Raw genomic sequence first — 17,762 nt, 5'->3', positions numbered from 1 at the left:
ATGTTCTATGTAATTTTTGATATAAATGAATTATCTCATCAATTTTTCCTTAATCAATCAAATACAAATTCCAGAATTTTAAACATTCTGGAAGCAAAACTTTGTTAACAAGCCTCTTTTAATGCCTGAGATGTACCTGTTAGTGTTAGTCAAATTGTTGTTAGGATCCAATCATGATAAATGATCCCATGTTTCACTGATATCAAAAATGGAATTGAAAACAACCAGGAAAGCCACCATCAAATCCGCCAAAGCCCTCATGAAAGCCTCCTTCAAACTGAAATGTGAATCGTTGCCCTCCACCACCAAAGGAGTTGAAGCCACTACCTGGACCACCCATTCCCATTTTTCTAAGCTGGTTTTTATAGGCACGCTTGATCGCAGATATAAAAGTCCGTTTGATCATCTTCAAAGCTTTCTGTGCTTGCATTATATTCTAGGTAACTAAATACATATTTGCAAAATATCAACTCCTAATACATCCCAAAAGAAGCAACATATTTCACCCACCACCACCACTAGTTGGCGGAAAGCATTGAATTAAATGTTCATGGCTCCCTGACCAAGGCAACACTTGATTGATCGAGTCTTGAAATTGGCAGATTAACTATCATAGTAGATGATTACAACTCATTTTCAAGGTTCAATATATGACAAGCAAGGGCAGCAACAAAACAAGGGAAGAGGCAACAATTTTTTTTCCGATAAGCTTAGGTATTTACCATTTAAAAAACACATGCACAAACAGAAAAAGGAAGAGAGAGAGTTACAGTTTTCAGGCTAACTGGTTTGCCATCTTCAACTATATTTCAACTACTGTTCCAGATTGATCAGCCTGCCACAGTAATGAAGTTCATAACTGAGGTAACCCACAAAAGCGATAACCAATTAATAAACTTTAGGTTAAATAACTGTTGTCATGCAATGGTAATGTGTGTTGTTAGAAGCAATATAAACCAATGGTAATGCAATGGTAATGTAGAGCTCTGGCTTCATGCAATGGTAATGCAATGAAGTATCCTAGGTTTCCGCGACCTCTGGCTCTTCGTCCTCTTGGCCTTCGGCCACCCATGGGTTTATGTTTCTACTGGTTGTTTTGGATCTTAGTTTTGCCTATGTATATCACCGAGGACGTTTGTGTGGGTCTTTCTATCCGGTTTTGGTCTGTAGAGCTCTGTTCTTCCCCTAGTGCTCAAGTTTCCCAGCGACAGTATTGGAGCAACGGCGGTGGCGGAGGCACAGAGAAGATGTATTTTCCTTTTGGTTGTTCTTGCCCAAGCCTGGGTTAGATATGGGCTGGGCTTATCTCTTTTAGATCTTTGGGTGGGTTTTTAGTGTGGGCTTAACCTGCTACTGTAATGCCTGTTTCATCGGGCTTGTTTGAAACTTTGTATATGGGCTTTAGCCCTTTTTTCTAACGAATGAATATTCTCTATTTCCTAAAAAAAAGCACACTTTAATGTCCTGTAGTATTCTGTTATTTGTGCTTCTCATTAATAGGAGCTTGAAATTATTTTCTTTTTTCACTTAAGTCTTGTGTTATTATATCATTAATATTTAAAGATAAATTTACTAAACGGCGTTAATATATATTGACATAGCAAGTCTTCTTATGCTTTTAAGCTAGTGTGATAAGTGACCCTCATATAGTTGACTATATATAATTATATCGTTTATCTAGTGCCAAGTTAGGAAGAATAAGAGAAAACAAAGTATGCTTACATTTACCCCCAGTGTGAGAAAACTAGTAGACATACTTATATATACAATCAAATAGATAGGGCCACTTGTCACCCTAATTTAAGAGTACAAGAAGACTTACCACGTTAGCTTAAACTCGAGTATAAGAAAACTTGCTACATCAGTATACATTGTCGCTGTTGAGTAATTTTGTCTTTAAATACCAATGACGTAATAATATAAACTATTAAGTGAAAAAAAAAAATCTCAAACCCTTATTAATAGTACTCGCAAATCACATGGTATTTACCAGGAAGGGGGTGGCCTTAATTTTATGTCATATGTTACTTATTGAAGTCGAAAGAGAATATTTAACAGGGATTCTTTTGGCATTGTATGTACAGTAAGGATTTCTACCAGCTTATGAAAATTATATCTGACGTTTATGAACAAAAAAGATTCCCTCAATGAGTGAAAAGTTTCCTTCATATTTTCCATCCACAAGGGGAATTTTTAGTTCATTGAGAGTACCTATTTTGCAAAAGACAGAATGATAGCTTTGAATCGATTTATGTACCCTAATTGAACCCAACTTTTGGATCTCATCTGCGAGAAGAACATGGCAAGAACACAATTGTGAACTCACCAAAAACACAATTATATTTTCGTTTCCTTTCCATAGGGTACATCCAATCCGACTATAGATATGGGCAAATGGACATCATTAATTATTCCAATTTGGGAAGAACTAACAAGGGGTTTCAGTAAGATGATTTTAGTTTCAAATGCCTTTGCATATGTGCATTAACCGAATATAACACAAGTCTCCATCTTGATTAATTGAGATCAATAAAGATGTTAAAAGTCAAGAGTTCAATCACAGGATAATTGTAATAATACTAAATTATAAAGGTACGTAACTGTTCTAAAAATAATTAAATTTGATTAAAGAAGGATCAGGAGTACAACTTTTTTTTTTTTTAACAAAAGATGGTATTTCATTACAAAGCTCACAGGGCTAATAAACTAGGTACAAGAGAAAAGTTTCAGATTATGACCTATTAAAAAGGTCCATTTGCAAACCTACCAACCAACTTAATTATACAAGCCCAAGAACCCAAACAAGGAACCCTAAGTTAGATTGGGTATCAACCCAACCCAGAGAGCTAAAACTTTAACAGCAGCCTTCTTGCACCTTCTATAGCTAGTAGGGACCCATCCACAATTCATGCAAAACTTTCAAGATGCAGTCAAGCAAATGACCCAATAACAAATAATCTAATAGTCATGGAAAGGAACCTTGAAAGGTCAGTCTAGGCCAAAAGAGGAAGGGGGATGGTAGAGCTCCACAGCTTCTCAATCTCGTATAGCTGATAGATCTGACGTCGGAATCTAAGTCGACACAAAGATCCGGAGGTGCCACCACCAATATCAAGGGAAAGTTCCCGCTAAGCCACTAAAAGAAGCTCAAAAATAGAACTTCCATAGCTAACCCATTTTGCAGATCTCCAAGGATAACACTCTCTCATTTTATACTTGATCTACAAAAAACAACCAACCTAAAAGTATCTATACTGAAATTGACTAAGGGGAGAGTGAAAACCCAATAATCAACTTAGAATCAGGAAGTTGTCTCCCTACCCAAAAGGGCAGAGAAACCCTTACAACTGAGGCACAAGAAGAAAAACTAAAGGGGAAACTCTCCTAACTTGAGAGAGAATTCGCTCTCTAGAAATTCTAGAGAGAGACCTCTCACTTAAATGGGCAATTCCTTCGATCAGGAGTACAACTGGATATAATTACTCCAATATGATGCAAATTGCCTGGCCCTTTTAGATGTTGTCTCCAACTTGAGAATCACAAGCACATATAAAGTGAAAATTCAGTGTCGTGCCTGATATGGTGTAACACTGTATGCGTAGAAGTAGAAGAATGAAAATCCCGTAAACGATTTATGTAGATATATAATTTCTTTTTTTTATTTGATTTTATTTTTTATTTTTATGATTATTTTATTTTTTTATATAATTAATTTTTTAAATTATCATTGAATATATTAAAACAAAATCTAATTTATCTATGCAATATTTTAAAATTTATTATGATTAAATTTTATTTTTTTTTAGATATATATAGTCTTTAAAGCAAGTGTTTTACACATGTATTAAAAAATTTATAACTTGTAAATAATTCTGTCTCTAAAAAAAATGGATGATTTAAAATAATAAAATTAAAAATGCATGTAAAATTAAAAATAATGCATGTAAAATAATAAAATAATAAAATGCATGATTTAAACAAAAGTTTTACACATGTAAACAAAAGTTTTTCAAAAAATGCATGATTTAAAATAATAAAATTAAACAAAAGTTTAATTTACAAGTTATAAATTTATTATGATTAATAAAATTTATCATAATAAAATTAAACAAAAGTTTTCCAAAAAATGCATGATTTAAAATAATAAAATTAAAAATAAAAATTTTTAAATATTTTATTTTTAATTGCGCTTAGGTCGGGCCAATATAGAACCTAAAACAAATTTATTTCAATAAAGTTTTAGCATAAATTATAATTTAATTTGAAATTTGACAAAATTATAATTAAATATCTTTATTTTAAATCATTAAAATTACTAGCTCAATTTTAAATTTATCTACAATATAATATTACTATTAAAAAGTAAAATTTTTTTTATTAATGAAAGTGAGAAAATAGAAAAAAAAATTATAATTTATCATTTAAAATTTTAAAATAATTATTTTTTTATAACGTTCAATGCATTGCATGTTATTTGTATCCGTGCTACATACTTATGATTTAAATTTCTAATATATAACTTTTTTATATACTATTATATTATCATAATTTAATTATTTTGAATATCTTTAATTCTTTATTGTTATAATATTAAATTATCATTACTATATTTTATATATAATTAATGTTAACTCAAAAAATTGTAAGAAAATAAAATTAATAAGAAATATTAAATTAGTCAATTAAAATAATATAAATAAAATACTATAAAGAAAGTAAGAAAATATAAAATCTTTCTATGCGTTTTTAATTAAATATCTAACAAATGAATAAAATTATATAAATAAATTTAGAAAATTAAACAAAAATAAATGTGCACATAGCAAAAAAATGAGAAAAGAAATATCCGAAAAATTAATTTCTTGAATTATTTAATTGATTTACTTAACTTTCAACAGTAATATCCCTTCTGGTTTAGTTTATATTTTGAAATTATTTTTAATAAAAGTTATGATAGTTAATTTTGAGATCTAGGACAATAAAAATTTTATAATTAATAATTTCTAATCCTTATTTTATTTAAAATATATTTTTTAAATAATAAACAATATAATTATAAATAATACTAAAAAGTAAGGGTATTTTTCATAATCACATTATTTTCTTTTTCACTTTTATATGTATTACAGTTGCTATAGATAATAATTAATTTTCTTTAATATTTTATTAATTAATTTGTTTTAGTAGGTTTCTTTTAATATATAGTTGAATAAAATAAATATATCATTTATACATAATAAGTTAACTAGGTATTTACAATATAAAATTTGTGAATTTGATTATTCATAATTATTACTTTTTATAAATTTATATCATAAAAAATTAACAAATTAACTGGAAAAAAATATAAATATTGATAATAAAATAATTGAATATAATAAAATTTTTATCAAAAAGTTAAAGATAGTGGAAATATATTAACACGTAACCTATATTTACAAATCTCAATCAATTATTTTAGTATATCACTAATTAATTTCTAAGTAAAATTAATTTTTTAATTATATATTTTGATTAATAAAAGTAATACTACATAAGCCATAAATTCTATTTTAATTTTCATGATTTTTATCAAATAATTACTCATATGTCTAAAAAGTAGAACTTATAAATGATTGTTCAAAAAATAATTTATATCTAAAAGCTTTCAATTCTATTTTGTTAAAATCTATACATTATTAATCAAGTTAATAGAAAAATAAAATTTAGAATATTTTAATAACTCAAATAAGAAAATTTTAGATTATCGTTTTGGCAAATACCAAAAATATATTATAGTTTTTTTTTATCATTACAATATAAATTTTTAATAACAATAATTATTCTAAAACCAATTCATAGTAATATTTTTTAAAAAAATTACTGAAATTCACAAAACAAATTTTAATTAAAATATTTGACCATAAATGAAAAAAAAAATTATAGTGATAAGGAATTATCTTTACTTTGCAAGAGCAGTGGGTCTATTGCCCGTCACATTCTTCAGCAATTGCAGAACACGAACATCATTGACCTTAATACTAAAGGGTTAATCTCTTTTTATATAATTCTAGATCCATGATTTATAATTGGCAGCTGGATTATCAGTAATTTTTTTTTCCAGGTTATTTAACCATGGGCGATTGGAATTTTAAGTATCTCTGTGGATGGAGTCGTGCTCTTCATAACAATCTTAAAACATTTTATAATATGTCCTCCCTAATGGGCAGAAAGATTCAAGAGTGCCCCCCTTCCTTATCTGTCTTTGTGTGTGTGTTCTTCAATCTCATGCTCTGCCAAACGCTGTGCTGACAACTTTTGTTTTGGTTAACAGTGAAGGAGGAATTACATCTAGTGGCTAGAGGGTCTTGACCAAGTTGTTGGACGGATTGCAGTTGCTCACTGAGCCATTTGCTCATAAAATTGATGAAGATACAGGTCCTGTTTGGCTTTATTATTAAAATTGCTATTGAAAAAAATTACCTTTTTAAATATATTAGTTAGAAAGTATTAGAAAATAATTTAAATTTAAATTTGATGAGCTTTAGTCGTAATAACACTAAAATAATAAAGTAATTTTTTTTTAAATTATTTTTTTTAACTACATTTAAATTGATACTTTTATTTAGAAAAATAGCTTAAATCTTTCAAACTCAATACGAAACAGACACATAGAGAGTATAGAGTACTCTTATTAGTTTTATTACAATTTTGAATTGAAAAGTGGAGGTGAATGAGTGCCTTAGAGGGAAGAATTCATATTTCTTTAGTCTTACTTGGGTTTTGAGCAACCATTAAAGCTAATTGATTAGTTCATTGGCCTTTGACTCCTAAATCCTTACATCTTATTAGGATTGAGTGCAATATAGTTTATTATTGTATTATATCATATTGTATAGTATAGTTTTTATTACTAACATATTTGAAAAGATCGTATGATATAGAATAGTTTAGATGTCATATATGATATAGTAAAATAAATAAAAAATTACTAAAATATGTTATATTAAAGATGATGGGTTAAAGAAGGATTTCTGAAGATAAAATAATACGATATAATTAGAATTTTATAAATTGCATAAAGATAAAATGAAAATATAAAATTTTTAAATTATTTCAACTTAACAAATTGATGGTTTGAAATATGTGTAAAATGATGATTATAATTTAAAATAATTAATTTTTAATAATAACTTCTTAAATAAAGAAAAGAATCATACCATATATTATGAAGCTATGAAAAATCATGATTCAAACATTAATTAACCTTAATGTGTATTTTAAATGAAAAATTATGGTCCAAACAAGGATTAGCCTTAATGTGTCTTTTAGATGTGGGATATGGGCCTCTTAACAACAGTTAATTAATTACCTTTAACAACTGTTAATATTGTGCAAGAATTTTTACTTGGGCTGTCAATTTTATTTCAGGTTTCTTTCCTAAAACAGCCATCTAGTTTCAGATTACCAACCATTTTTACAATAATCCCTAAATAATCTCTATTTAAGCTCTGGTTTGATTCTATCAATATTATTTAGAGTGTATATATATAATATATATACACACACTCTAAATCCCAAGTGACAGTAACAGTGTGACTTGGGGGTAGAATAATCCTTTTAAATCATGTTACATTATTACTCATAAATCTTTATGAATCTAATGCTCCTTCTATTTTAAGGAAAGCAAGGAAGATATTTTTTATGAAAATATTTTTTATTATTTAATTATAATATTAAATTAATAATATTTATTTATTTTATGTATATATAAATATGTTTATATTTTAATAAAACTTTTAAAGTTTAAAAAATAAAATATAATTTTCTCTTTTAAAAAATAAATTTTTTTATAAAAAATATTTTTTATTAATTAATATTTTAAGTGTTATTAAATGATAAAAAATATAAAAAAATATTTTCTATAAGATAAATGATCCCAATATTAAGAAAAAGAACTCGTACATGAAAAAAAACTTCACTGCTATTTTATCTTTCTTTTTACTTTAATTTTTTTTTTTGCCTTTTTAATTCCATGCAATTCAATTTGAAGCCATCCACTGAATCTGTGCAAAATAATAGTAGAAAAAAAGGTTTTATTCCCTTAAAATAACATTACTTAAATATTTTTTTTTATAAATTTTAAATAAAATGTAATTAAATTATAAATTGAATGAATTTTTTTTCATAATTAAATACTTTAACAGCATAATTTTATAAAATATAATTTCTTAATCGGCAATAAACCAAAAAAATCTATATTATTATTATTAAAAAAATAATATATTACAGTATTATAACATTAATTTCACTCACACATATTAAAATTCAATTTTGAGTTATTATTTCAATAATAATATTATAAAATTTTTATTGAATATTTTTTTCCTTTTTTTTTTATTTCAATTGATTTTTTTTTATCTGACTTATTTCAATTAGTTGAATCCTCCCCATTTGCGTCTTTGATTTTTTTTTAATCTCTAATTTTATAATTTTTTCTCATTTTAATTGTTTTAACTATTAAATGATTTTATTTACCCCGATCACTATATTATTTTTAAAAAGAAAAAAAATATACTAATAAAAAAAATTATATTATAATTGTAATGAATATAGAAATTGAGACCATTTTTTTTTATCAAAAAAAAATTATCCCTACTTATTCAATTTAATATATTAATTTATAAAATCATTAGCCTTATAATTTATAGTTTTAAAATAATTATAATATTACATTCATTATTTTTAATTAAATATGTTATTATCTTATGAAGCAATTTTAATATTATTAAATTAAAATTATTTCATAAATAATTATGAGTTGATTATTCTGTTAGTTACATTGTCTCCCATGAGGTTGATCGGCCAAAAACTGATAATAGAGCTGAACAGATTTCAACCATTATAAGCTTTTTTCATTTTTCTGAACTTCCGTTTGATTTGAAAACGTTTTGTCGTTTGGGCTTGCCTCCATCTACAATATTGTTCCCCAAAATAACAATCTTACACGTGTATCCTTGTGAAACTTAGATCAATTACCTGTCAACAGTTTAATGCGCCACCGTAACAGTGTAGTGGGACCCAAAATTGCCACATAACTTCCACTCGCTCCACGTCGCAGGCATTGGCTCCAGATTCAGAATCTAGGCCCCTTCCGTCTCTGTGTAAACGTCCGTCCCAAAATAGAGAATCTCCAGACGTCGCTTTTGTTTTGAAAATAATTTTTGTTTTATTTTTAATTTTTAGAGAAAAAGAAAAAAAAAAAAAACACACGTAAGCCCACACCTTTATTTTTTTCTCGATTTCGAAAATCGATAAAATACATCTTGTATTTGGCTCCAGTGCAGGAGTTTTTGCTTGGATGCTCAAATTTCCTAAATTCGAAAACAGATTTTCCTTCTCTGGATTTCACTTTTTCTTTCTAGATCGATCTCAGGCTCAGGGCTTCACCTTCGTTTATCGTCTCGTCGTCGCGTACTGTTGTTACTGTATGCTTCTTCTTTTCTTATAAATATTTTTGTTTAGATTGGCAGGAAATAAATTCCATTTTAATTTCTTTTTCTCCTTTTCTAGATATGAAATTGCTGTGTTCTTGTTCGTTTCTAGGATAATGGAATTTTGGGATTGTTCTGTTTGGTGTTGTTGCAAGAGATCGGATGCCCTTTCTTTTTGTGTGTGTGTGTGTGTGTTGGGGGGGAGGGGTTGAAATCTCTTTTCTCTTTTGATTGGCAAAGGCGTTTGAATTGATAATGGAGTTCAGCTGCGTTGCTTGGCTAAGCAATCCGAGTGTTACCTGTAAACAATATTTGCTATAGTTTGAGAAGAAAGATGAAGTAATCCAATTTTATGGTAATCAGTAATATTTGTTATTAGCATTTTACATCTGAACTTAATTCTCTGTCTTTTCTTTTTGACAGTTATCGTCCATGTTATCTCTGGTTTTCTTATCATCTTGGAGATTTCATCTTTCTTTCAGAGTAGGATCGAGAACTGTTATTGAGCGGCTTACTTGAATTCATGGGTTTATTTTAATCACTGTGATGTGAATATGGTTTTTGGAAGTGAGTGTAAGCGAAAAGGATTATAAGTTTCAAGCAATTTTATCGTATTCACTTATTTATGCTTCAAGGTTGAGGTAGCTTGGAGGATGAATAGAAATATAGTTTTTGTGCGATTTGGTGGTATCTTTTGATCATGTTAGAGTTGATGGAATGAGAAAGAATACAATTTGAAAGATGGATGATGATAGAGAAATTGGGATGTTGCTTCCTGGTTGGAACAATCCAACTGAGTCTCGCATTTTTATTTTATCTTGCTTTATTGCTGCTTTAGTTGGTATTTTGACAATAGCTTACACGGCTTTCCAATGGAGAAGAAACATTAATCTAAATTGGATGAAAGCGATAGCCAGGTCAAAGAAAAACCCAAAGGCAAGGCACAAGGTTCCTGTAGCTCTTCATAATTGGGTTCTTGAATCTATATCTCGTGGAAAGAATCTAAATTGCTGTGTCTGCTTAAACTCCATGACTCCTCAAACTCTTGGTCCTATGGTGGCATCAGACAGTTTTATTCACCATTGTAGCACTTGTGGTGTAGCAGCACACCTAAGTTGTTCTTCAAGTGCACACAAGGATTGCAAGTGTGTGTCTATGGTTGGACTTGAGAATGTGATGCACCAATGGGCTCTTCGATGGACAGAGATGACAGACCAACCTGATGAAACTTCCTTTTGTAGTTCTTGTGAAGAGCCATGTAGTGGGTCTTTTCTTAGTGGATCCCCTATATGGTGTTGCTTGTGGTGTCAACGACTTCTACATGTTGATTGTCACAGTAGCACATCTAATGAAACCGGTGATATTTGTGATTTAGGTCCATTTAGAAGGCTGATTTTATCACCGCTTCATGTTAAGGAATTGAATTCATCAGGCGGATTTTTGAGTTCTATCACACATGGAGCAAATGAGATTGCTTCTTCAGTGCGTGCAAGTATTAGGAGTCAGAGCAAGAAATACAAGCATGGTAATGAATCCTCTGTTGACACAGGTAATAGTGGTAGCACTTGTGACCCATCCACAGAAAGCACAGCTGATGCTCATCCTACAGTAAATGGTTTTCATGGTGTGGGGGAAAGCTGTAATGGTAGCTTGAATGTGGGGAGTCCTCGCCATGGTGGTAGTGTAGATAGGATGGACTCAAAACATAGTTTTAAAAGAAGTGGCTCGCTTAATCAGAAGGATGAGTATCAGATATTAGGAATGAAACAGAGATATGAAATAATTGATTTGCCTCCTGATGCAAGACCATTGTTAGTCTTCATCAACAAGAAGAGTGGGGCTCAGCGTGGAGATTCCCTCAGGCAGCGATTGAACTTTCTTTTGAATCCTGTTCAGGTTTGAACCTCTCTAAAGTGAAGTTTTCCTAAGATTCTAAGTTTCTAACCATTTTGACTGAGTTTACTTCATCAACTTAGGTTGTGTTTTTCTGGGTGTTTTTATTGACATTTACTCCCATCTATGGGAGCCATTGCAAAAGTTCTTGAAAACTCTGTTCTTAAATAAAAGAACATAACTTTAGGATCAAATTATGACTGTTGACCACCTATCAACTTGGACCATGTGGACCTTCTTTGTTTGATTTTTATTTTATTTTATTTTACTTTATCTATCTTTTCTTGTTTTTAACATAGTTTTAAATGTGATGCTTGTGAGGATTGTTTACACCAGTTTTTCTTACAGGTATTTGAATTGAGCTCAACAGAGGGGCCAGAAGTAGGCCTTTATTTTTTCAGGAAGGTGCCTCACTTCAGAGTTCTTGTATGTGGTGGAGATGGTACTGTTGGTTGGGTTTTGAATGCCATAGACAAGCAAAATTTCATTTCTCCTCCACCTTTAGCTATTCTTCCTGCTGGAACTGGAAATGACCTGGCTAGGGTACTATGCTGGGGAGGTGGTCTGGGCTCAGTTGAGAGACAAGGAGGTCTTTGCACGTTATTACACCATATAGAGCATGCTGCGGTAACTATTCTTGATCGGTGGAAGGTGGCTATTGTAAATCACGGAAAGCAACTTCAGTCGCCTAAATTTATGAACAACTATCTTGGTGGGTAAACGCTTATATTATAAAATTATGTGGCTGAATTATTTAATGGATGCTGCACGCTATTTAGATGACATGTTTGGTCTTTAAATGGATGTGTGACTGCTGTGGAGTGATAAAATAGATCACAAGTCGGACTAAACCTTATTGGATCATAAGATCTCAACTCACAATCTGGCTTTAATTATCAACTTTATGTGTTTGAAATATCATATTGTAGGGTTGGCTGGATTTTCATTTGGCTGCTCCTAAGATTAGTATTTCTTGAACTTTATTTTTCTTTGTTTCTTCTGTCATAAATATTCTTGTGCAGTATGATTACTCATTGTGGCAAGTTCTGTTTACAGGAGTTGGGTGTGATGCAAAAGTTGCACTGGATATCCACAATCTGAGGGAGGAAAATCCAGAGAAATTTTATAACCAGGTACTGCAAATTTTGGTTAGGATGAAATGGAAACTGGTCTTCAAAATATTTAACAGGACATCACCACCACCGAGGAAGAGCTTTGACTTTCCTGTGTTAGACAACAGACTGCCCATCAAATTAGATAATTTTGTTACCAAAGTTGAATTTTAACCTTCGCAGCTGGAGAACATGAATATTAATGAAATAGTAATGGAACTTTATGTGTAGAAATATTTTTAGTGAATATACGCCAAGAGAAGACGATGCGTTGTTTTACTTTGTTATTAATTAATTGAAATATGGAGTGCTGAAATTGCTTATTAAATAAAAACTTAAAATTTGCAGGCATAGGGAGAAAATTTGCACAAGAAATCAGCAGAGTGAAATGGGATTTTTCAAGTTTTATGGGTGTATATGTGGAGAATATGATGGTTCTTGCATGATAACTTCTTGATTATTGTGGGTGTACCAATATCCTAAGGTGCCAGTTGGGTGTATAACCGTAACTACTATAGATTTTATTTTCTTTCTCAATTGTATGTTTCATTTTGGTGTACTGTAAACATACATGCATAAATTTCAACATGGAAGAGGTTTTCTTGCCAGTTGGAGTATGTGTTTTTTCCTTGTTTTTGAGTTACACTTTTATCTGAGAACCATCCTTTCATTTCAGTTGGCTGAAATTATTTTAGTACAACTGCAGTTTATGAACAAAGTTCTCTATGCAAGAGAAGGTGCTAGGAGTATAATGGATAGGACATTTGCAGACTTTCCATGGCAAGTTAGAGTGGAAGTGGATGGTGTCGACATAGAGGTCCCTGAGGTTAGTACCCCACTTATCTCGATTACTTGGGTAGTAAAAATACTTTGAGCTTTTGCTGATAACTTGTGCACATTAATCTATTGTAGTTTTTATTTGACATTATTTTTGCATTTTTTGTTGAGAAAATCATCATCTTGAATATTGTAATTAAAGTAATTAAGATTTGTTTTTCAAGTGCATTTTGTCATGTTTGGTCTCAAAAATTTCAGAACATGTGCAAAAGCAGTTTCTATCCACTTTATGCAGAAGCATCAATGGCATTTTTCTGAAAAAGTAGTTTACAGCATGATTCCTAAAGTTCTCTGTCTCTACTTGTGTTTTGGAATTGAATTTAAATTCTAATTTTGGGCCTTTTTCCAGTGGCAAACTTTACTAGTATTTCCTATCCTGATCCTGTTTGTTAATTTTAATGGATTCTTTTCTTTATATGACATAATGGTCAAGTATGCGCTTCATATCTTTTCATGTTCATATGCTGCATTTCTCTGTCTATTATTTTTACTGTAATGTAAAGTTCTAATTTGTGAAGACTAAATCAGTGAGGCACTGCATATTCTTCACCATTTCACCCATGTCCATGTCCAAAGATCTGTTAACAAATTCTGAGGGATTGAAATGCATAATTATGAAAAGCTAGGATTCAGTGGTTATTTATGCAAAACCTTTGGGTGTTTTACAATTGAAAATTTTACTCACTAGTCACTAAGACATCTGTTAGAAATAATTGATTTTTTTCTATATCATTCAGGATGCTGAGGGTGTACTTGTTGCAAACATTGGAAGCTATATGGGTGGTGTAGACCTTTGGCAAAATGAGGATGAATCCTATGATAATTTTGATCCGCAATCCATGCATGATAAGATACTAGAGGTTGTGAGCATATCTGGAACATGGCACCTTGGAAAGCTTCAGGTAAAATACTTGAAAAAACTTGTGTGCATTTGGATTTCTTTTCCTTTTTTGTTTCTTCAGTTCAGTTGACTCTAACTAGGACTTGAACTCGAGACCACACAATTCTAAGGATGAGCTCATTGGTTGCATGTGGATTTTTTTTCTAACTGAACTGTCGTGTCTTTTCCAGAATAATGAAATTTGCAGGTTTTTCTTGCAACTCAGATGATACTTCTTCCGGTGAAATTTATTTGTGAATTTCCATTAAGGCTTGGCTCATGAGAATAAACTTTTAGGTCTATGTAAACCCATATATAGATCACCTTGTTTTATAATATTAATGCCTGGAAGCAGAACCCAGCTCTCAGTTAAACACTCAAAAGTAGAAATTTTGTCAGTGCCCTCTTTGAATTCAATTACTATATTAGTTTTCCAAATAGCCGTGTTGATTTCATCAGAGCAGAGAACATAACTTTGGTTCACACTGGCTCAGAATTCTTTACAACCAAAATATGTTTAGTTTTATGTCCTGATTTTGAGCTGTTGTTTGTGTGGGTAGGTGGGTCTTTCTCGTGCTCGAAGGCTAGCACAGGGCCAGTCAATAAAGATACAGCTTCTTGCTGCATTGCCTGTACAGATTGATGGAGAACCTTGGTTTCAGCAGCCATGTACTTTGGTTGTATCCCATCATGGACAGGTTCTTTCTTTCTCTCTCTCTTTCTCTCATTGTTTTAAATAGTGGCAAGTTGGATGCATTAGATTCTGGCATTATCTCATTTTAGTTGTGTACATATATCCAAATGCTCCCCAATTCTCAAATGTAGAAACAGAAGTACTGCAATAATGTTTACTAGTTTTAGATAAGGTTTGGTTTCAGCCGTTGATGAAGCAGCATTGTGTGTGTGTGTTTTTTTTTTCTCCTCAAATATTATTTTGTATTACAGTACCCGGGAACATTTTTTTTTATGATGTTATTGAAGATAAAATGTTCTCTTGATTTGTTTTAGCTTTGCCAGTTGTACATCAATGCATCAGCATCCACCATGCTTGAGGCAGTTTTATTTTTAGCACAATCCTGTGATGCTTATGCAATCACTTTTAAGCTGTCTGTTATTTTAGTAAGTGTCTCAACTTAATTGACTACATTTTATTTGATCAACTTAGTGCTGCAAATGCCTCAAGTGGATCTTTATAGTATCTTTTCTGGACAGTTTCTAATTATTAATATCATGCTTCTTTTCCAGTACATATCCCTCATGTGGGATTGGACTGCATGAAGGGGGATTTTGTGCTTAAACTTTAAAATTATGTGAATATGCATTTTGGCCTCTTGATGCTTTCACACAGTGCTTTCCCTTTTTGGCATCCGAGGGCCATCCTTTGCTTTCCCTCTCCCTCTTTCTCTCACACACGTACAAAGTGTATGCTAAAAAATATTTATAATTAACAGAAGCAAACTCACAAACTCCTTCCTTTTTGCTTGACAGGCTTTCATGTTAAAGAGGGCAGCTGAGGAACCTCTTGGTCATGCAGCTGCCATAATTACTGATGTACTTGAGAATGCTGAAACTAACCATGTAATTAATGCTTCACAGAAGAAAGCACTTCTTCAAGAAATGGCACTTAGGCTGACCTAGAGGTCATCACTGGCCACCTTGATAGATATTGTGGTTTTGATCATCGCTGCCTCATGAAAATATTGCTCGTTTTACATTGTTGCTTGTATCTCTTCATACAATTGTCAGGTGTTTTGGTGTTTTAGCTGAGGCGAGTCTGTAAATTCAGTTTACAACTAATAGTTTTCCCCATGTTGAAAATTGGCGGAAAGGGGAAATTTTGGATTTGTTGTGAAAGAAATGTAGAAATATGACAGGAAAAAGTTGATTAGTATCCCTTGCTTTTGTACCTTCCACTCGATTCCATAAGTAGCCTGGTTTTGAGAGTTTAGTGCCATTCAACTATCTTTCTCTGTCTCTCTCTCTGGCTCTTTGTCACACACACAAAACGCATATGCAATCGAATGTACCACATTGTATGTCACAGGTGAGATGTATATTCCTGATTGGACTAGATTAAGGTGGTAAATGGTAACGTTCTGTGATATATGAGAGTTCTGGTGTGCGTAGCTTACTGCATTGCGTATGAAAAAATTTTAGATGATTCACGCCATATAAGACAAGGTTTTAACATCCTATTCTTATGTAGGACAACAGGTTCTGCAACGCTTCATTGGATCATCTGCTGTGGTTGTTCAGTGAACAAGTTGATTAACTTCGTGTACCGAGTTTAACCTTCTTCTTCCACAGCTTGCTCACTGATCCCCCACGGGCTGCCCCTGTGCCTGCCTTGCTTGACCTATTGTCAAGAGACCTTCGAGTGAACCTGGAACGCATAATTTTCTTTGGCGTTTTAGCATCTTCTTTGTAAAAGCTATCCCAATGATGGCTGTAGAAGGGGGATTTCAAGTGGGATTGTAGAATATCGAAGTAGGCGATGAGCATTCAAGCATTGCATGGCCTTGTTTAGATGGTTGGTGGTGCTGTGATTATGCCAGGGGCTCAGCCTGAGACTGGGTTTGGGGAAATGGGTAGGAGGGGGCCTTCGGCTTCTCCTCCTCGTGGGATGTCCACCTATTGAGGCAAGTTTCTTTGCTTCAAAGCCTCTCCCATCTTTGAGACTTGGTGTTTGGTAATGGTTCTTTTGGCTTTAATTGACTTAATACGGGTATATTAATCAACTTAGGTTTTTGTCCACGTGTTGCGAACATCTAGTTGTTATCGTATATTATTAAATTGAATAAAGATATAAATATATAATTTTTCTTTTATATATTTAATTTATTTAAAATATTCTAAACAAATATTTATAAAAGAAATTGTAAAAATATAAAAAAAATATATATATACAAATAATAAATATAATTTAAAAAAAGAATAAGATATCGGTAAAATATATAAATAAATTCTTAAAAGATAAAGATTTCTTATTGATATTTGCGCAAATTATTTTTCATCTACTTTTAATTTTCTGATTATGAAAATACCATTTATTAAGATTGAGAGGAAATATTGATTGGACATTTTATCTTTTATTTGCATTAGGAGATGGCTAATTTAATTTTTGATGTGTGATATTGATTTATATAATTTATTATTATAATTTTTAGTTTTTCTAATATTAATTAAATTGTAACTTTTACCATAAATTACATTTATTATAAAAAATTAAGTAAACGATTTTATAATTATAGTGAACAACGAAAAGATAAATTTGATTTATATAGTTTAATTTATAAATATAACTCTTAATTTTTTTAGTATCAATTAAATTATAATTATTGTAATAATTTTTTTTATTATAAGGAATTAAGTACATTATTTTATAATTATAATGGACAATGAAAAGGTGGGTAGTGGGTTTGTATCTGAAAGTACTTAATTTTATATAATATGTTATAACCATTAAGTGATTTAAGGGATTTTTTTTCAGAAAGGAAAACATATTATTGTTTAACTTTTGATGCCACTTTTCTATTATACCAAGTGATGTTAATATAAAAAGTCATA

General features: G+C 30.9%; 1 protein-coding gene across 2 annotated transcripts; it reads left to right on the top strand.

Annotated features, from left to right (window-relative positions):
• The first annotated feature begins 9,285 nt into the window (after positions 1-9,285).
• LOC110656941 (diacylglycerol kinase 1-like) lies at positions 9,286-16,149 on the top strand. 2 transcript variants are annotated; one of them, XM_058139115.1, is made up of 8 exons: positions 9,286-9,467; positions 9,897-11,369; positions 11,715-12,078; positions 12,423-12,499; positions 13,185-13,304; positions 14,053-14,217; positions 14,756-14,893; positions 15,204-15,660. In XM_058139115.1, exons 2-8 carry the CDS (start codon positions 10,215-10,217, stop codon positions 15,330-15,332), a joined length of 2,148 nt encoding a protein of 715 aa, XP_057995098.1. In that variant the 5' UTR covers positions 9,286-9,467; positions 9,897-10,214; the 3' UTR covers positions 15,333-15,660. The 2 variants fall into 2 exon arrangements, with proteins under 2 accessions (XP_057995098.1, XP_057995097.1); XM_058139114.1 differs by lacking the exon at positions 15,204-15,660 and adding an exon at positions 15,684-16,149 and having other exon boundaries at positions 9,288-9,467.
• Positions 16,150-17,762: the final 1,613 nt, after the last annotated feature.

This window comes from Hevea brasiliensis, chromosome 17 (assembly GCF_030052815.1).
Source record: "Hevea brasiliensis isolate MT/VB/25A 57/8 chromosome 17, ASM3005281v1, whole genome shotgun sequence".
NCBI classification, from domain to species: Eukaryota; Viridiplantae; Streptophyta; class Magnoliopsida; order Malpighiales; family Euphorbiaceae; genus Hevea; species Hevea brasiliensis.
The sequence above is the reverse complement of the archived record's forward strand: the minus strand, read 5'-3'. Positions and strand labels throughout refer to the sequence as shown.